Source organism: Mustela putorius, unplaced genomic scaffold (genome assembly GCF_011764305.1).
Source record: "Mustela putorius furo isolate JIRA1106 unplaced genomic scaffold, ASM1176430v1.1 tig00000835_pilon_pilon_pilon, whole genome shotgun sequence".
Classification (NCBI taxonomy): Eukaryota; Metazoa; Chordata; class Mammalia; order Carnivora; family Mustelidae; genus Mustela; species Mustela putorius.
In genome coordinates this window covers 1,608,499-1,630,181 of record NW_025421492.1, presented here as the reverse complement: position 1 = coordinate 1,630,181, position 21,683 = coordinate 1,608,499, and the positions used below count along the sequence as shown (strand labels likewise).

General features: G+C 37.2%; 1 protein-coding gene across 5 annotated transcripts in view; it reads left to right on the top strand.

Moving 5' to 3' along the window:
- The window catches only part of RTTN (rotatin), a 154,435-nt gene that overhangs the window by 98,659 nt on the left and 34,093 nt on the right, over positions 1-21,683 (top strand). For 4 of the 5 annotated variants that reach the window (XM_013052790.2, XM_045085211.1, XM_013052789.2 and 1 more), the window contains 6 exons: positions 8,250-8,343; positions 11,818-12,013; positions 14,285-14,375; positions 15,879-15,959; positions 16,813-16,966; positions 20,007-20,144. In XM_013052790.2, coding sequence (XP_012908244.1) covers positions 8,250-8,343; positions 11,818-12,013; positions 14,285-14,375; positions 15,879-15,959; positions 16,813-16,966; positions 20,007-20,144 — 754 coding nt within the window. The remainder of the gene's footprint in view (positions 1-8,249; positions 8,344-11,817; positions 12,014-14,284; positions 14,376-15,878; positions 15,960-16,812; positions 16,967-20,006; positions 20,145-21,683) is intronic. The other variant, XM_004745627.3, reaches the window with a different exon arrangement.

Sequence of the window (21,683 nt, the reverse complement as noted above, 5' to 3'; positions counted from 1 at the left end):
TTAATTTGTTATTTAATTCACAGAAGGGCAGCACTAATATGTGCTTAAAAGTAATTCTTAGTCTTCCCTGTCTATTAAAAGCGCTATCCATAGACTAACCTTGAAATTTGTACATTCTTCAGCTCTTTGCTTGTAGTAAAGAGGTACTCAGTAAGGAGCAATTGCTCTGATTAACTTCTAGTCATCTTAGCTATTTTGTAGATACTGAGTTGTCTTTATTCTATGCAATAATACTAAGTCCTTTGCATTTTTCTATTTTATGAGATAATAATATATAACAATTATATATACTATATAGTAATAGATATTTTAATAACAACAAATCTGATACATCAGGTTTTCTGAGAAAAATTATAGAAATATGTTATTATAATCATTATTAAAATAGAAACATCTTTATTAGCATAAGACTCTAACTTGCTTGTGTTTGGATGTTACATATTCTTTTAGAAATAAAAACCAATGAAATCTTTTTTTTTTTAAATAAAGAATTCTTATTGTAGTTCTATGTGGGATTGATTTTGTGGGGTTTCTCAAAAGATAATTATCTGTTGGAGTTTTTACATTCTTCTTTTTTTTTACATTTCTTCTTTTAGATTCTAAGTAGAAGAGCTTTGGTGTTGGTGACTTGCTCACCAAACTGGTGACTTTTATTCACAGAAGTAGTCTCATTACCCCAAATTTTGCTAATTGTCATGTTTTTCTTGCCATGCCAGAGATACTGTATGTTTTTGTTCCAACAGGAAAAAAAAATTGGAGAATTTATTCATTATACCAGTATTTATTTATTTAAAAAGGTTTATTTATTTATTTGGTGGGGGAAACGCACAAGAGGGAAGGGCAGAGAGAGAGGGAGAAACCTCAGTAGACTCTGCAGTGAGCACGGAGCCTACCGCGGGGCTCTGTCCCACAACCCTGAGATCAGGACACGAGCAGAATTGAGAGTCAGACACTTAACCGATTAAGCCACCCAGCGCACCCATGTACTATTACTTTAAACCAAAGCTGTCATACCTAGACCAGCTAATAATTTCTTAAGGATAAGAATATGTTGAAGTTACAATAAAGGTATCAGTTTAGTGGATTTAAATCTTGCCAATAAGTGTATCTGATTATTTATATCGTTATTTTGTATATTTGCCAGATATGACAAAAGATGCAATTTGTTTATTGGTTTGTTTTTCCATTTTGTCTTTCTAAGGAAAGCACTGTCTTTTGATTTGAGTCGTAATCATCGAATGTGTTGTCACTGGGTTGTTATCCATTCTGTGCAGTTAATGCCCCATTAGGGACTTTAATGGTGTTGTCTAATGAATATAGTAGTTCAGTTTGGCAAACTTTGTAGGGATTGGGACATGTGTGATCATAAATTACAGACAGGATAAAGAGAGTCATTTTCATCTTGGTGCATTGCCCTTATAACTAACCATCTTTTCAGAGATGGCTTCTATCCAGCCCAGTGTCTCTTTCTCCCAGGTAGGAAGGCCTCAGGCATTGGTTGGTTTTCCTCCTGAAATCTCATTTCTACTTTTTAGAGATATCCACACTAGATGGGTACTTACGCCTAGTATATACCGGTATGCAGCAACAGTTTTCTGACCAAAATGTGCATTTTTTAAAAACTACTGTTGAGCAGAATTATGTCTGTATTTTTTTTAATCTGTTTTATCAGTTGCCAAAATAAAGGAGAGGTGGTTTCTTCCCTTTGAGCTTTTCTTTGTGAAATATGTGATTGTTTGAAACTTATAGGAGCACCAGTTTAAATAGAACTGATTTTATTTTAGTTTATTTAAACATTTAAAGAGAAATTACTCATGGGATTCTTACTATTGCTCTTTTACAAAAGAAGAGATTAAGTCATGCAAGGATTAAGTGTCATGTTCAAGATTCCAGTACTGGTAACTGATAAGAGCATTATTTGAACCCAGAAGTATGTTTGGCTCTAGAGCCCAGGTTGTTGACCGTGATGTTCTACTCCTTCACGACAAAGTCAGATGTGGTAGGTGCCATAACAGATGTTCTAGTCAGGGTGCAGTGAGGTTACAGGAGGGCATCATGAAACAGAAAGTGAATTTGTATAGGAAGTGGTAATTGAAATAAGCTTTGAGGGGTTAGTCTTTCTTAGATGTAAGTACACATTTTCAGGGAACCAAAAAGATATGCAAAGTTGTCTTAGGATTCAATACCTTTTGACAGGAGTTGAAAGTCTTGTCAGGAACACGAAGCACAAAGAAAACATACCGGCATTTATGTGGTTGTGTGGTACTAAAAGCATTAGATGCTCAGAAAATGTCTGGTTTGTTTGGAATATGCAACAAGGCCAAAGTTTAATTACCAGGTAGGGGTTAGCTAAGAGAGCTAAGTCTGTTTTTGGTTTGAAGAGGTAAGATGTAATAGCTGTAAAGATACAGACATAAAGGCATTTCAGCTGAGTAGTATGCATGAAACGTTAACGTTGACATTATAGAAATATGCATTGGCATTTGTGTGAAGGTAGTTACGAGTTATTTTATAGAATGAAGAACAGACCAAGGACAGTTAAAGCAGGGATGAATTGAAGTCGTTTTTTAGAAGAACAATCATTTTGGCATAGGAATTAGTGATAGAGTAGGTATATACGTCCAGTGCAGTGACCCCAGGAAAACCTGGGGAGTCAGCCGTTCGCATGATGGTGGAGATAAAGAGGATGATATACTTTGTTTAGATAAATTTCAACCACTTGGGGATTACCCAGGATCTAAGACTTTGTGTATTTTAGTTAGAAAGACAGTATAAGTAAGTTTCTAGTTCCTAAGTGTTGGTAATATAGGCCACAGGGCAGTAGTACAATGAAAGTAAGTTTGTTGTGGGTTTTTTTTTTTTTTTTGTATAAAAATGTAATATTGATTCTTTTATTTTAAAAAAAGATGGATTTATTTATTTTAGAGAGAGAGAGAGCATAACTAGGGGTGGGGGGGAGGAGCAGAGGGAGAGGGCGTAAGAGAGAGAGGCAGACTTCTTGATGAACGCAGAGCCTGACGCCAGCCTTGATCTCAGGACCCATGAGATTGCACCCTGAGTGAGCCACCCAGGAGCCCCTAATATTGATTCTTTTAATAAGACTTAGATATTGATGGTTAGTAATACCTCCATGTTAGTTTTTTTTACTAGGATTTTTGTGTGTGTGACATTAAAATGAATATAATGGCTAGTGGAAATAGAATATGCATTCCAGTCTGTGTACATAGTGTATATTATTTTATAAATATTATTTAAAAAATCATTGGAAAGAGCAAATAATATTTATTTTGTGTTTTTTATCTGTATTTTTTATTGCTTTGGTGTGCTTGAAATTATCCAGCCTAAGTAACTATAGAGGTATAGCCATTACTATCAAGTGCAAACATTTAAGGAAATGGCAAAAATGTTTTGAGATTGATTTCAGCAACTTTATTAAGCAGGTAACTGTAACTGAAATAAGTAAAATAGGTTTGGGTCTTATTTTATATTTGTACTAAAATATATTTCCTTAATTTTGGTAAAACTGGTTATTTTTTGTAGTCAGTTTTGATATATGTGGAGAGTCAGCCTTGGGCCTTTAGAGCTCAGATGACAATAGCTTCATCTAGTTCGCTCTTGGCTGGAGAGCTGCAGATGGGTTCAGGTGTTAAGTCTACACCATTTGAGAGCGGAGCCCTTTCACAAATGAAGAAGTGGTGTCTCCAAGAATCCGGGTATTTGGTGTAGGGTCACAAAGCTGATGGAGACAGGAATAGGATGACAAGCTCTAGGAAACTTGTTCTCTTAGGGCACAGGGATGTGATTATTTCCTAAGCTTAAATCTTTGCATGCAAGTGAGTGGATCTTGTATCATCTTAGACTCGTTGCTTCAGTGATATTTCTCTGAGCTTCCTTTTTTTTTGTATTGTACACAGTCCATTTGAATCGTGGATCTATATAGTCGAAGTGGTTTGAAGTTCTTCTTATAATTTGGTGAGAATTAACAATTACAAATTGTGAAGTGTCCCAGAGCTTTTCTGGTATTGGGCAGAGACAGGTATCATCTGTAGTACTGAACATGTGAAACCTGTTCCTCAGAAACTTTCCATACTTTGTATTTTGCCATGTTTTAAAAATTTGAGTCAATTTGTACCCCGTCTATTTCATCTCACAGATCCTCATTTTCTTCCTTTGTTTCCTTAATTTTTAAAAAACCAAATAACTTACTTGGAAAACAATCTACTTTTGATGAAAGAGGATATAGAAAATATTATAAAATTACTTGACATATAGCATTCAAAAAACTTCGAAGTATCCAGTGAACACTTTCATTTCTGTAGGGCAGAATACAAAAGAAAATAGTTTTGAACATAGATGCATTTTGTTTGTTTGACAGAAATTGTGGTGTTTTTAGACCCAAATTCTACTTTGATATTGTAAACGACTTTGCTATTTTCTGCTACTTCAAAGGGACTCTTTTAAAATTGTAACTGCCTATTTTACAATGAGGCATGATTTAGAAATCTTTTTTAGCTATCAAATCTGTTTATAAATACATTGAAGCAAAGGTTATTATCTTTTTTAGTTTTTTTTTTTTTTAAGATTTTATTTATTTATTAGACAGAGATCACAAGTAGGCAGAGAGGCAGGCAGAGAGAGAGAGAGAGAGAGAAGCAGGCTTCCTGCGGAGCAGAGAGCCTGATGCGGGGCTTGATCCCAGGACCCTGAGATCATGACCCGAGCCGAAGGCAGCAGCCCAAACCACTGAGCCACCCAGGCGCCCCTATCTTTTTTAGTTTTTATAAGCAAAATTTGATTGTTTTACGACAGTAGTAACACCAGTTTATCTGTATTAATAGGCTTTTATTGCCTGTTACAATACCAGAAAGGTGAAGGGTAGAAGTATACATACTTCAATTCAAGGAATACTCAGTTTTATTTGTCTTATCAAGGGAATGTAAATTAAAAATCTCAAGATGTGTCATGGGGCAGACAAGAAAGAGGAAAATGTCTAGATTGTGATTTTGTACTGAAGTCATTTTAATGAATTTAATGAATAGAGCAATGACAGAAGAATTAGACAGACTCCCTGGTATGAGGACAGCCCTGGCCCCCCACTTGGGGCTTTATGGTTACTGTGAGAGCAAATGAGAAGGTGTGTTCTCTGCTGGGAGGGGTTGGTGGGGGTTGGGGGAAGAGGTGACTAAGTACACTCAGCTTGGCTGGCCAGCATTCTGGAGGTTTGTCTGAGGGCTTCCTCTGACTTGAGTGTATTGGTGCTTCTGTGAACATAGTCCTCAAGAGAATCCTATTTAAAGTGTGACCTTGTGGTCCTTTTCTCTCAATGAGGACCTGGACTAGATCAGGCCTTTTCTGCTTATGGCATTGTGGGCTTATGTGAGCCTCCTCCACCTTCCAGAAGCTAATACGTGAATATTCAAATGGATTAGTTGTTACTTGGATTTCAAGGTAAGTAACATATTTGTGTGTGTATGTATATATACACATATGCACACACACATACATACACTTACCCTGTATGGTAACTTTATGCATATATATATATATACACATATAATATATAAATATAAATACAAATTTATCATTATTATTATACATATATACATATATACATGAATTATCAATTTATACAAAGTTACCGTTATTATATACATAAATATGTGCATATTACCATATATATATATAATACATATATATACACACATATATATAATACACACACACACACACACACACACACACAAGTTACCATACAGGATAAGTTATAATACAACTATTAAGTTAGGGGCTTTCTAAAATATTTTCTAAATTTGTATATCACTTCTTTGGACTATACTGAGGAAAATCACAACTTTTATTAATGTTTGACTTTTGGTCACTTCTTGTGATTTTGCTTTTTTCTAATGAGCCAGGTATTCTATGGGCCCTTAGGAACTTTTTTATCCTGCACTGAGTGCTGCCTCTTCTTGCCAGTAGGGAGGACTGGATATGGTCTATCCCCTCTTATTGCCCAAATGTTTAAAGGCTAAAACACATTCCTTTAACTTTTGCATGACTGAGACAGTCTGCCCTACTTGATTCATAATAAACTTATAAAATATAAGTTTCAGATGGCGTATGCAAGGGATGTTTAGGGAAAAGGTAAAGGATTCTAGCAGCATTGTCTTCTTAAATTTTATTATACAAAAAAAGGAGCTTATGGCAGGCGCCGTATCGTCTTTGTGATATCAGTCTCAGTTATGATTGTTGTTTTCACACACAGTGAAAGTTATTTGGATGTCTGTTGAAAGGAATTTTTTTTAACATTTCTTAGAGTCAGATGTAGGTAAATAGCATTTTTAGAAAAATAAATTTTAGGTTTTTTTCCTATTATCTGGATCTAATATTAGATAAAATAAGGTATTTAATATATAATTATTTAAGACTATTTATTTAAACTGAAATTTATCCAGGTTTACTTTTTAAGATGACTTTATGTGCTTGGCTTACATTTATTGGCCACACCTTTCAGTTATTGTTTTGTCATACTTGAAGTGGTGAGAGATGATTAAAGTCTTAATTTGAAAGGGGGATTTTAAAAACTGTATATAAATTCCATCAACCATCTCCTTCAGATTTATATTCTCTTTACTAACAGAAACTGAAGGGGGCACCTGGGTGGTTCAGTCATTGAGCGTCTGCTTTCAGCTCAGGTCATGATCCCAGTGTCCTGGGATCGAGACCCAAGTCGGGCTCCCTTCTCTATGAAAAGCCTGCTTCTCCGTCTCCCACTCCCCCTGCTTGTGTTCCCTCACTCACTGTTGTCTCTTTCTGTCAAATAAGTAGATAAAATCTTAAAAAAAAAACCCTGAAAACAAAAATAACCTTGCTGTTTTGCTTTTATTCTGTTATATCTACTTTATATGTTAAGATAAAACACGATCAGTATACAAGTTCTGAGCTGTATGGTATCTGAGTTTGAGGTAGGGTTGATTCGTAAGTTCTAGTGACAGCTCATACTGTATGTATGCGCTGACATGGAGCTCATCCAGGTTTGGGACGTTCAGGGTATTTCAGAGAAAATAGATTGATGGTAAGAAAAAGAGTGATCTGACCTCTCCAGATAAGGTATATTTCATATAGAAGGTGCCAGATACATCAGTTTGAACTTTTTCCATTTTAGGAGGCCACACAGTCTACTCATCTGTAAACCTGTACGTGAAATTGTGTTTGTCTTCTACAGAATTCATGTTATGTTTAATGTTTTAAAAAATACTGATTTCTGAAACACCATGTCAACATACTGCCTGAAACAGTTCTTTTGTGATATGGGGAAGGTAGAGAAAAATCTTTTAATACTTCTCTTGATTTTTTTTCTTAGGCACTATTAAAATTTGTGTGTGCCATTTGAAACTTATAAAAAGAACCCCTCTTATTATGAGTCAAGTAGGGCAAACTATGACAATCATGCAAAAGTTAAAGGAGTATGTTTTAGCCTTTTAACATTTTGGTACTAAGAGGGGATAGGCCATATCCAGACCTTAAAATCCTAAATGGGCTTCAAATCAAAACTTTGTTTCTTTGAGTTACTGATTTATATAACTTCCAGCAAGCCCTATAAGAAGAAGTAAGAAGTGCCATTCAAAAAACTTACAACTCTAGGGGCACCTGGGTGGCCCAGTTGGTTAAGCGGCTGCCTTTGACTCCGGTCATGATCCCAGGGTGCTGGGATGGAGCCCCACATTGGGTTCCCTGCTCAGCAGAGAGCCTGCTTCCCCCTCTCCCTCTGCCTGTCTCTCTGCCTACTTGTGCTCTCTCTCTCTATAGCTCTCTGTCAAATAAATAAATAAAAATCTTTAAAAACCCCAACAAACCTACAACTCTAGGGGCACCTGGCTAGCTTGGTTCTTAAGCATCTGCCTTTGCCTCTCAGGTCATGATCCCAGGGTCCTGGGATTGAGCCCCGCATCAGGATCTGGGCTCGGCAGGAGGCCTCTTCTCCCTCTCCCACTCCCCCTGCTTGTGTTCCCTCTCTTGCCGTGTCTTTTTCTGTCAAATGAATAAACAAAATCTTAAAAAACAAACAAACAAACAAAAAACCCCAACTCTCAAGATGTGGAATGTTTTCCAGTCATATGAACTAGTGTAGTTTTGTTATTAACCTTCTTGTTTAAGGATATTTTGTATATATTACTTCTGTTTCACTTTCCATATGGTAACATTAATGAATGAATGTTACAAATAACATAATTTTCTTTGCTGCTTGATAGGTGGCACCTTCGTCGGGTAGTGCTGAATTTCCGCCCCTTGGACCCTCAGCAGTGTCTCTCCCTGAAGCGTCACATGACCAGTTTGTGGCTCAAGGTACTTTTAGGAAGACATTCTACTTTCAAAAAGAAAAATGGCAAGTCGGTCCAGATATTTTGAAACTAAATATCTACATAAAAAAAAATTAAATAAGTCACAAAGCACAGTGAATGTCTAAATAATAACACCATGAAGTGGCCCAGAACATGATAGAATAAATATATCAGAAATTAACAAACCATGTGCCCTTACCTAATAAATGGAGCTTAGGTGTCTGATTGACATATGGTTTCTTATTAGTTAGGTATAGATATTTCGTGTTTGAACTGGAGAACTAATAGGTATTAGTTACCTTTATTTTGCTCCCTCTTTAGGGAAACACTTCAATTTACCACAGCACTCCTCTTAAAAGTGGAGAGAATCTGGTCATAAGTATTTTTCAAGGGGAATACTTCCATTTTAAAGTCCACAAAATGGTGTTGCATCTTTATTAGAAATGCTTGATGAGTAGCCTGGGGTTTATTTTTATTAACGGTAATATTCCCTATTCTTTGTATTAGGGACTGCTTCCAACTCTGTTATGCTTCAAACTTTATATATTTGGAACATTACAGCTTAACTTGTGTTTATTCTAGAGAATGTACAGGCCTTTATTCAGTAGCACTAAATTCATCACCTGTAAGGAATATACTCCCTAAAAAGAAGGTAATTTTAAACACTGAAATATAAGCATCTGCAGGGAAAAGACTTTCTAAAACTTCAGAAAAAAATTGCTTAATTAAGGCTTTCCTCTGAATTTTTATTATAGTATTTGTTCCCTACCTTCCTAAACAGTGTCCCATTTGGGTTTTTTTAGTAATATATGTTAACAATATAAAAAAGTGTTTAATTGTAGAAAGTACTCGTTTGATCCTCTAAACAATAAAAGGAGCAAACTCACGTTGTTTAAATAGTTGACACAGAGCATGAAATGAAATTTGATAATGAATTTCATGAACGTTTATCTCTGAAAGTACGTTGCATTATTCTTTTTTAATAACTTCATTGAGAATAATTTACATACCATAAATCACCCATTTAATAAGTGAATTCATAGGTTTTGAGTCTGTTCGCAGACCTGTGCATCACCACAATCAATTGTAGGACGTATTCATCACCCCAAGAAGAAACCTTGACATTAACAGTCACTCTTCATCTCCTTTGATCCTTCCTAGTCCTAGGCCATTATTAGTCTACTTTCCCTCCTTATAGATTTGCCTGTTACGGAAATTTCATAAAAAAGCAATAATATAGTATGTGTTTTATTGTGACTTTTTTTTTCACTTAGCATCATGTTTTCAAGGTTGATCCATGTTGTATTATGTGTCAGTACTTAATCTCTTTTTATTGCTACAAATCCTCCACTGTATGGATATACCACATTTTATTTACCCATTCATCAACTGATGGACATTTGGGTATTTCCCACTTTTTTGCTATTATGAATAATACTGCTATAGACATTCATGTATAAGTTTTTGTGTGGACATACAGTTGTGTGGGGTTTTTTGTCTTTTTTTTTAATTGTATTATTCTTTATTTGGATTTTATTTTCAAGGATTATGCTTAGAATATGTATTCACACCCAGTTTTACAGGTTGCCAATCACTTAAGTGTGTATATTTGACAAAAAACTTTTTAGTCCTTTTTGTTGAAACTGCCACTGAACAGTGCTGCAAAGCATCGAATATATATTGTCAGTGAGCCATAATACTAGAGCAATTACTTTGTTGTTGTTAAATACCTTCTTGAATCCCATCTCTTTAATATAGTATTAAGATAAAATGTGATTTTTTTTTTTGTTTTTATTTTTTGGTGATAATGAGATTTTAGTGCCCTCAGCCGGAACATCCAGCAGGATTTGCTGGTAAAGCTGGTTAGTCCTTTTATTTGTTGTTTTGCTAATTCTTAATTAACCAGGAAATTAATATACTCCAAAGTGATTTAGGACAGGGTGGAAAAAAATTGTCTCTAGCATGTACATTAGGGCCACTTGAGACATCCAAGTTTTCATTTTTAAATTTAGTTCCTAACTTTTGTAAAAGAAGAATTATTTTATTTAAAAAAAAAACAAACAAAAAACCTTAACAGGATCTCTTACAGGATCTCTAAGCTACATTTGATATACAAAGATGAAAAGGATCATTAAAAAATAAAAATGTTCATGTATTTGAGGACTACTGACATAAACAAATGGGATAATTTCTTTAGATAAAATATCGAAGTTTATTTAAATATATTAGATGAGTTTGAATTTCTTAACCTCCATGCCCTCTCCTTTTATTGATCTTCTTCTATATCCTTGGCCTAAAAATGCTGAAACCATTAGGCTCCCTGCTCAGTGGGAAGCCTGCTTCTCCCTCTCCCACTCCCACTGCTTGTGTTCCCCCTCTTGCTGTCTCTTTCTCTCTCTGTCAAATAAATAAGTCTTTTAAAAAATAAAACATATTAAACATCAAATCTTTTTTGATGTTACGTAGCCCCAAAGTTATATAGTCCTAATTCTTCCCCTGAAGGAATTAATTACAAGGGAAAATTGAACTTTACAGTGGAGGAGCTGGGTAGATACCACTTCGATCGAATGGCTGAAGGTAACAGCACCAGTAGCAGCACAGACAGGAATCCTGTTTTTCCTGCTGGGATTCACTGAAGATCCACGCATGAGGAAACATCAAACATCAGGCATTCTACAAAGTAACTGGCCTGTGCTCTAAAGGAAATAAGTGAGGGTCATGAGGGAAAGTCTTGAGGCAGATTAACAAAGATAGCTTTCTTATTAACCATCCCTTGTTGAGTTTTCTGGAAAAGGTGCACAGTCTCATAACTTCAGTTCTAAAATCCAGAATCTGAAACCTCAAAAGTTTTCTCAGAATTCACTTGGTGAAAAACCTACCTGTACCTGAACACCGTTGCTGCGGAACCTGAGCAGTACTGGTTTGAGGTGGTCTTTCTGCCTTTCGGCCTCCTGCTTACCTGTGACTGTACATGGGTCACACCATAGAAGTACTCATTTCATTGTGGGGTATTGCCCAAGATCCCATTAAATGTGTGAGTTAATGTACGGTATGTGTATCTTATTGTTTTTCTAAGATCTAAAATATTTTGAATTCTGAAGCATTTCTGGCTCCTAGAGCTTTAGAAAAAGAGTTGTAGACCATCTATTCCTTAATGTCTGAACACTTGAGGACACAAAATGTGCACTACCCTTCTTGTCTAGGGTCTTTCACTGTCACCCAAGGCAGACACAGACAGACAGACAGACACATTCACACACACACACACACACACACACACACACGCAGAGTGGAAGAGTTGGATGTCTGCTTCCTTGGCCTCAGGGTTGAGATGAGTTGTGCACTAAGGCAATTCCCCAGCCATCTCTCTTTGGCATTTTCAGACTTTCAGGGACTTTCCTCAATTATCAGAACTTGTGAATATTGTGCATAACCACAAAGTAAGCACAGTTGTGATCATCTTTATGCTTGTTTTCAGTAATGGGTCAGCCTGAAACTGTATCAGCACAGCTTCCTCGTGGCACATCCCTTCCCGCCGCTCTGCCCAGGCAGTGTGTGGTCACCCCACCACTCCTTTCAGCCGTGTGTGGCCTGCTGGATGGGCTCTTGGCGATCGCTCCGGGAGACGGGGCCCGTGCTTTCCAGCAAGCCCGGCTCATTGAGCTTCTCTGTAGGTAAGACAGGCAGCTGGTAGAGATGAGTTGACACCAGCTCTGCTCACGACTTGGTGTAAGACTGCATGTGTGCTGCAAACATATCTTTACCTTTTCTTTTTTTTGGCCCATTAGATTGAAGGTTTCTTCTTGCCAGAATTTTCTTTTGCCAGAATTGTCTTGACAGTTTTAGTTTGGATCTGTTACAGCACTCATATTGGTTTGTTATGTTGATGTTATGCACTCCCACCTTCTGATTTTTTTTTTTTTAATAATTCAGAGGTTCTAAACCTTATCTGTCCTCCACCCTACTCAAGAAGTATGATACAGTCCCCTTGGCCATTCTAAATGGAAGTGAAAGAGGTCATTCATCTCTCTAGGGTTATATCAGAATCATAGCCATCAGTTGATAATCATTGTTTAAATTCATTTGGAGTATTTTTCATTTTTGAGATTAAGCTCTTTGTTTTGTTTTGTTTTGTTTTTGGTTTACACTTTTAATTTGAAATAACTTAGAGAAAATTTGCAAAAATAGTGTAAAGAATTCCTGTGTACCCTTCACCCAGCTTCCCCTAATGTGAACATACTACATAGACATAGTCCAGTGATCAAAACCAGGAAGTCAGTCTTGGCATAATGCTTTAACTAAAGCAAAAAAAGTGATATTTGAATCCCAACAATTTTCTGTTAATGCCCTTTTCTTCTGTTGTACAACCCAGTCAAGAATCCCACATTGCATTCAGTGTTCAAATCTGTTTAATTTCTTCCCTTATGTGAAGGTTCCTCAGTCTTTCGTTGTCCTTCATAATCAGGGTCATCAGGAAGTACTATGATAAAATTTAGGAAATCATGATTTTCTTCTTTCATTTAGCTAATATTAATGAACTTAGGGCAGGACCTTCGGATGGTCACATTGGTTATATGGTATAGTAAGAAAGGCTGCAGATCCTCAGCAAGCCTGACTTAAGGTCTTACTATAGTTCATTCACACCCTAGCATTACAGCCTTGGGAAAGTTATTTTAATCTCAGTGGTGTCATTAATAACATCTGTTTAATGGTATTCGTGTGAGGATTTAGTGCTGATGTCTAGGATACTCTCTTTATAGTATCTGCTCCTGTTCTTTCTTCCCACAACCAGATTCTTAGAGCCAGCCTACCTCCTCGTGTTGACTACTCAGTCATTTGCATTTCTCTGCCTGTGAACATTCACCGTCTGAAATATCATCTTCTTCTTGGTCAAATCACAGTACTTTCTTTTTCTTTTCAGGATATTAAGAAAACTCTAAAAAGAAAGAAGTATCCCTTTCAGCTCACTTTTCATTACTTATTTACCATTTATAATAAGCTATGGGGTGTGAGTTTGTTCTCATTTACTTGTCATCTTTGTACTGTGGGACCTACAAGAGTTGGAAAGGAACCCACTAGTCAATTGACTTTTCCTGATGGATGTTTTCCTGCCTTGCAAAGATCAGAATGGAGCTTTAGGAATCCTCTGGCTTCTCAAGGGTCAGCCAGGAGTCTGCTGTGAAATTAGGCCACAGAGCTATTAAAGGATCTTTTATGGCAAAGGCTTGTCATATTCTGTACCTGTTCTTTATTCCTGACTTAAAACAATTTTCCTGTTTGTTTTGCATTATTTTGGTTTTTACTTTCTAAATCAGAACTTATTTCCTAGCAAGTATTTTTCCTGTTTTACAGGGGAAACTAACCACCAAGGTTTTATTCTTGTTTGCTTTCCTTCAAAAAGAGCTTCATTATATTTTATTCTGCTTTTCATTAGATATTTGCTTCCCATGTTTATTGGATAAGATCTTTCCTGTGTTCTAAAATACTATAGGCTACCTTTTTATATACAGTTATTGTCTTTATGAAAATCTTTTCTCTTTTTTTGTTTTTACTTTCTATTCGAGTATAGTTGATACACAATGTCACAGTACTTTCAGGTGTGCACCTTAATTATGCGACAGATTTATGTGTAACGCTGTGTCCCCTACGAGCATACTTACCATCTGTCCCGTTACATTGCCATTACAGTATCATTGACTACTATGTTCCTTACGGTGGGCCCTTTATTCCCGTGAGTTACTCATTCCCTAACTGGAGGCCTGTATCTCCCACTCCCCTTCACCCACTTTGCCCAACACCCCCACCCACGCTCCCTCTGGCAACCATCAGTTTGTTCTCTGTTCTTAAATTTAAGGTTATAGTCAGACTTCACATACTAATTTATTTAGTTTTTAATAAGCAGCATACAACTCCTCTGGAGGGTTTTCTTTTTCTTTTCTTCGCAGGATTGCAGATGCCACCCTCCTAGAGAGCTGTGTCCAGGAGCTCAAGGCTCCGCTGCCTTTGTCACCCCCAACTGAACACACTCAGGCTCAGGTAAGTGTTAGGCCTCCCTCCCGCCTCATGTCTGTTGGCACAGTTTTTTGCTTCAAGTGCCAGAGAGATTTCTGCCGAGAATATACTAACCATTGGAGAGGTATGGGAATCTTAGGTGATACATGGTATGACAAGGGTGTTTGAAACAGGTTACTTACCATTCTAATCCGAGACGTCTTCACATGGTGAAAGAAAGCAGCGGGCTTTAAAGATCTAGAGTCTCTTCCTGATTCCATTATTAACCAGCTCTAAATGTTTATCCACGGGTCTGGATATCTTTGAGCACCATATTAAAAAAAGAGGACGTTGTATAGACCACTTTCCCATTCTGTGTTACTTCCATCATTTTCATCTAAACTGAAGTTGTTAAAAATACATAGTGACTAAATTCAATGTATTTTCAATATTGAATCTAATAAAAAATAAATTTATTTTTGTTAGATATTTAGATATTTACTATTTTGTTTTTTAGATACTACTTTTAAGTTCTTGCTTGCAGCTAGCATCTTTATGTAAAGTATGCTTAACAATTCCTTGCGTAGTTGTTGCTAATAGAAATGTTACCTCTAATCAGTTTTTAAGAAGGGCTACAAGATTTATTTATAATTAAAGGTGGATCAGACCAGTATCTCTTGCTTTGTGGTACTGTCTTTGAGGTTTCTGAGTAGGGAAGACACCCTTTTACAAGGTTGTGTAATACAGTGTGCATCATCTTCAAAACACTTGTCCCAGTGCAGTGTTTTCATTTTTGAGTGTGTTTATTTGCCTGAGGCTATCTCCTCCATTTCACTCTCTATCCATCCAGCAGATTTTTACTGAAGGCCTACCATGTGCCAGGATCTTGCCTGTGTAGATACACCTGCTGATGATAGACATCCGAGAAGAAAAACTAAAAACGGAATGATGTCAGAGCTGGGAGGGTTAGGGCTTTCCACTTCGGGTGGTCAGGGAGGTTCTTTCAGACAGGAACATGTAACCCGAGCCATGTGAGGAAGCTAGTCCTGGGGTGCACTGCAGGACCCCTGAGATTGGGATATGTTTGGTCTATCCAAGAAGTATCAAGGAGGCCAGAGTGGTTAGAGCGCATCTGTGAGGGGGAGATGAGGTCGGAGGCTACAGTGAGCTCTGTGAAGGGAGGGCTTTGCCTGTTCTTACGAATCGGTTATAACCTGGATGCTGAGCGCGGTGCCTGGCCCGTGGAAGGTGTTCACTTAGTCCTTGCGGAATGAACGAGAGCAACAGTAGCACACATTTACGGAGTGCTTGTTTGCACTAATGTATGTCATCCTCACAGTCCCATGAAGTATCGATGGTGGCTTCATTGTCAAAGTAAATGGCTGGAAGGGTCCAGGCTTGCTCATAAACAAAGGGGCAGAGCCATGATTCCAGCTCACACAGGCTGCTTCCGGAGCGCACACCCTTCCTCATTTCATCACCGGGCCTCCTGTAGGCTCACTGCTTCTTGGCTGTTTGTCCTCACACAAGATTACTCATTCATTCCAGAAAAGTTCTGGAACCTCTTCTCTGCCAGACTGTGTGCTGGATGCCAGTGTCAGATGTGAACAGAGCAAACACACTGCCCACGTGAGTTCTGTCCTCGGTGCAGAAGACAGACAGTAAGCAGCAAATAAGACGTGAAGTGTTCTATCAGCTGGTGACACGTGGCGTAGGAAAAACCAGGGTGGGTGGAGGGTGCGTGGTGGCGGGAGAGGTGCCGTGTGTCGTCAGGGGCTCAAGAGAGGCCCCTCGAGGGGGAGAGTGGAGCTGCGAGTGGAGGCGCCAAGGAGGCAGGGGTGTGGCGGGGCGGAGCGCCGGGGCGGGGGAGAAGCGCGGGCCTTCTCTCTCCGATGCGTCTCGTTGGCGCTCACTTGCACGGCTCATCTCGGCCCGGTCGGGCTGCGTGTGGCGGAGTCAGACTTGCTGGGGCCGCAGTCGGTAGTGTAGAGTACAAAGGTGTCAAACAAGACTTCCCAGCAATAAGGAAATTAAATGTTACAAACTTGCATTTTACCTGATAGGATAGGACATGTGTTAAAGAGTATTTCGTAATCTTTCTTTCTTTATAAAATTGTACAATATATGGCACTGGAATGCCCCTTTCTTCCACAATATTGATTCCACAGGTTAGCTACTTAACTAAAAAGGCCTTCTTTCTCTAAATGGAATTTGAAATTTGACTTTGAAAATACCAACTACTTTGTTTGGTATTATTATACTTGACAGTGTTAATGTCATTAATGACATGTTTATGAGAAAAATAATACTTTGTGTGCTATGCATTCCTTTTAGATTTTAAAAATTATGATTAATATTTTATTAGTTTTTTTATTAACTTACATTACAAAGTGACTCATAACGCATAGAAAGCTGATATATCACTGAATTAGACTTTTCATATAATCTGGTTTTTTTCCCTTTGTCTGTTTTGAAAAAATAGGTATCCTTTCTCCTAGAATACCTGTCCTCTTTGTCCAGGCTTCTACAGTCGTGTTTGCTGGTAGATCCCGACCTTGTGATTCAGGATGAGCTTCTGAAACCTCTTATCACAAACATCATTGGGGTCCTCACCATATGCACCAAAGATGTGTTAGGTAAGCCTTATTTTTTTTAGATTTAGGACAGAAGCAAAAAATTGAGGAAAAAAGTCTTAACTCTACACCAGATACTCACTTCAAGGTTAAATTTTATGTTGTGCTTTGCCAATGTTTTGGAAAGCTTTTATAATGTGTTTTATAGTTTGGATCTTTTTTTAAGTGGTTCCAGGAGACCATTTGAGACAAATTCCTAGTATGGTGAAGGGTCTATCCCCTGTGCTGTCAATTTAAATGAGGGCAAAGTTTGTATGTAATATTAGCAAGTGCAGTGAATTTCAGATAGTAATTATTCTTATAAGCTATGGGTACAGCCAAATGACCTACTAATAACTTACTTGTAATAATAAGTATAAATAAGTGCAACATATAATATTAAACATTTTGATAAAGTCCTAAATTATTGAAAAATACACTCTGATAAAAATTTGCATATAGTACTAAATAGAAAAGAACATTAAAACAATATAGGATCTTTAACAGAATTAAAATATAATAATTAAAAGATTTAATGAAGTAACTGATAATTTGGCTATTGCTAAATGGCTCTTTGCCTGTTCATTTATTACTTAGTTTTTGGAATTTTATGGATTTGCTTGGTTTTAGGTAAGTAGAATGTTTTATGATGCCAGCAAATTTAGTCCTCAGTGTCTCATTAGTGTTAAAATATTCTGGTGCTAGAAGAATAGTAATTCCTTACTTGGAAATTTTATAAGTGGTCATGATGTCTTAACTAAGCAAATCAGGATAGACCATGCATTCTCTATGAGGGTGATATCACCCCCCTAGAAGCAAAAAATTAAATCTTGGGGGAAAGTGGTAGGAGAAAAATCTTAGCTGTTACAATGGTTTGTGGCCCTTCAATAAAATCGTATTCCTTGGTGTTTAATTTCTCTTGTTGGGTTTCTTTGATATCACTTGGGAAGCACTGATACTGAGCTCATAGAAGATAAACCGGAAATACACAATATCATTGCTCAAAACCCTAGTGCATAGATGTCATGACTGGAGGACTTCTGATTCAACACTTGATCCCAAAGTCATATGGCAAAGAGAGCCAAGTCTTACGGCCAGATGTCCCAAAGTTATATCATGTCTTGATTGTCATTGGCTGACTTGTGGATTTTTTTTTTAATTGATTCTCTTGCTTTTGTGTGTGACTTGGGCCTTGAGAATTAAATAAAAATAGTATATGTTTTATTATTATAAGAATTAATTGGCCCATCAGTAATTATGTCAACTGCTGAAAATAAAAATGTCACTGATATTTGAATGTAGACCTAGTGGCTGGTTAAGTTAGAAGTCATTTTCTCATATCTAGCAAAAGGTAAAAGTTCAGTAAAAATTTTTTAAGATATGAGGGTTTTTTTTTTTTTTTAAAGATTTTATTTATTTATTTGACAGAGTGATAGAGAGCACAAGTAGGCAGAGCCGCAGGCAGAGGGAGAGGGAGAAGCAGACTCCCTGTCCGGGACCCTGGGATCATGACCTGAGCCGAAGGCAGACGCTTAACTGACTGAGCTACCCAGGCGCCCCTAAGAAACAAGTTTTAAAAATCTCTGGAAAAATAGCTGTGAATGATTTTATAAAGTATTGATTATCTTTCTAGTGTATATTTATATGATTTGCTAATTTCCATATGTAATTCGATACATTTTATTAGGAGCAAGTAAATTACATTGAAAGTTATTTAGCAAAAGTGGTTATAAAGTTAAGTTAAATGTTAATTGATTTTCAATTTTTAAACATTTTTTTAAGATTTTATTTATTTATTCAACAGAGAGAGAGAGAGATCACAAACAGGCAGAGAGGCAGGCAGAGGGAGAGGGAGAAGCAGACTCCCTGTCCGGGACTCTTGAGATCATGACCTGAGCCAAAGGCAGAGGCTTAACCCACTGAGCTACCCAGGCACCCCAATTTTTAAAGGTTTTATTTATTTATTTGATAGATAACAAGTTGGCAGAGAGGCAAGCGGGTTGGGGGGTGGGGGAAGCAGGCTCCCTGCTGAGCAGAGAGCCTGGTTCGGGGCTTGATCCCAGGACCCTGAGACCATGAGCTAAACAAAGGCATAGGCTTAACCCACTGAGCCACCCAGGTGCTCCAATTTTTAAACTTTTAAATATTTTATTTGGCTATCTTGAATAAAATCAGTAAGCTTAATACCTAATTCTTTTTAAGCATAAAGTGCAGATATACTGATAGTACATAAACAGATATACAGAATCTGTAGAATTGAAATTTCATGGGGATGATGAGGAGGAAACATATGTCTGAAAAGACTCCTTATAGAGCTGAGAATGACAAGAAGGTTGAGACACACAGCAAGGATTGCTTTAATCCAAACTCCCCGGAATATGCCATTTCCAAAGAACCCTGAAATGGAAGTCCTTAGTTTGCAAAAGCTGGCAGTGTGGTCAGAGAAGATAGTCCTAAGATTGCTGCTTCTTTCTAGCCTCCATTTGACACGTAGACTGAAGGAAAAGCTGTCCTTACGATAGGTTAATTGCTATTTTCTCAGCCATAGGCAAAGGTGCAAAATCCTCTTTTGTGTCACGTTTTCATTGAGGGGTAATACTCATGGTTGTTCAGAGGAATTCTCCTTTCTTTTCTGCCAGGACCTGGCACATTGTGCTTGCTTCTTTCACCCCTGCACAAAGGTGACAAAGATAATAGGAGAAATTTTATAAAAGTAGCACAAATAATGCCATCCTTTTACAGTCTGTACAGTGATTCCTGTACCTATGGTGAAAGGTTATGTATTAAGGTTATGACTTAATATTCAGTTTGTCAGACCTTCTGAATTGTTACGGAATGTGTGTTAATGAGAGGAAGATGCAGGAGTGTGAATTTGTCTTTATGGAGAGGGGTAGGTAAGAGAGATCTTAAAGAAGCAGTGAAAAAGTTAATTAAGATAAATTTTGGATGCTGAATTTGTCCTCATTTAACAGGTACATGCCTCTTAAGTATAATGTAGTGCCTGGCGATTTGTATTTTCTACTCTTTGTGGTAATAACTTAAAATATTTTCATTAATTTTATAGATGTAGAGTTGATATCGGCTTTTTATCACACATGGACACATTTATTTAACCTTCTGGCTACATTCCTGAGGAAGGCTGCTGTTGCCTCCCTCCCGTCTATTACGGTGGGTCTGGCCAAGCACTGGACAGCAGTGATCGGTAAGCAGATACTCTCCCTAGGCTGCGGGTCTTGCTGCTAATGAAAGTTAAGATAATCAATATTTACAATTTTTACATATTTTTTTCTTAAAATTAAATACTTACGCTGTGGCATTTGAAAGAGAAACCAGGTATTTACTTTGAGAAGTTTGCAGTGTTCTTGAGGAACCTCAAAAAGGCATTTTTTGAAAAATTGAAACCCAGTTCAAAAAACTATAAAAACAAGTTAAGAAAATACTGTGGTATAATTAAGAGATATTAATATGACATGATTATAAAACAATGAGAAAGATTTTCACATGTTGGCATAGAAACCAGTCTCTTTCCTGACATATGTGCACTGTACGTGGGTAAGCCTATACCTAAAATTCTGTATATGTGATAACTTGGGAACTTATAATAAAAATAGTGTCTTGTGTCAAGACAAGGATTTTCTTATAGTACACAAATGCTAAGTGTGTAGTATAGTTAATTATTTTTACAAGATGTTTTCCATATAATGATCTAGGATAAATGATTTTTTAAAATAACTACTAATTTTTCATAGAGTCTCTTTTAAATTTTAGCATAGCAGGAAGACTTTTTTTTTTAAGTTTTGTTGTTGCTGTTGTTTTTTAATATTTTATTTATTTATTTGACAGAGATCCCAAGTAGGCAGAGAGGCAGGCAGAGAGAGAGGAGAAAGCAGGCTCCCCGCTGAGCAGAGAGCCCGAAGCAGGGCTTGATCCCAGGACCCTGGGATCATGACCTGAGCTGAAGGCAGAGGCTTTAACCCACTGAGCCACCTAGGCGCCCCAGCAGGAAGACTTTTAAAAACATAAATGCATATAAATAACATTTATGTTACTTTTTTTAAAAAGCTAGTTTAAATGAATTGAAAATTGAGTTCTTTAAGCTTCCAAGTTACCACTAATTAAGTTAACTTATATTTTTCACATTTTACTTTATCATTTGATCATTCTATAGAATTAGATGGATGATAAGATACATTTTGTAACCAGAGTGGTAGTGTTGAAGTAAGTTTTATGGGGAAATACATGTTTAGTAAGAAGCAAAATTGTTTGTTACCTAAAGATAACCTAAAGTTCTGAGTTTACCTAAGAGGAATAGTGTCCATTTAGAAATCATTATTTTGTTAAAAACTGAAAGAGATTGTGTAATTGAGATTTTCTTATCCATGGTGGGGAAATTTAGTTTACCATCTGAGTCACTGCTAATATAAAGCAAGGTTGACTCATGTGGGACACCTACGGTCAAGCGGGCAGCTGCGGCCGGCTGCTTGTTTTGGTAAATGAGATTGTATCAGGCAGGCACTACTCTTTCTCATTTACTTGTTGCCCGAGGCTGCTTTCCTGCTACAGTGGTAGAGCTGAAAAGCTGTGATAAAGGCCTGTGACTGTGAAGTGTAAAATACTCACTTCCTCTCTGACCCTTTACAGAAAAAGTTTGCTGGCCCCTGCTTTCAGCCTGTTTCCCTGACACTTCCCCTAGTGATAAAATAAGGATGTAGTAAATTCAGAATCTTTCTACAAAACGTGT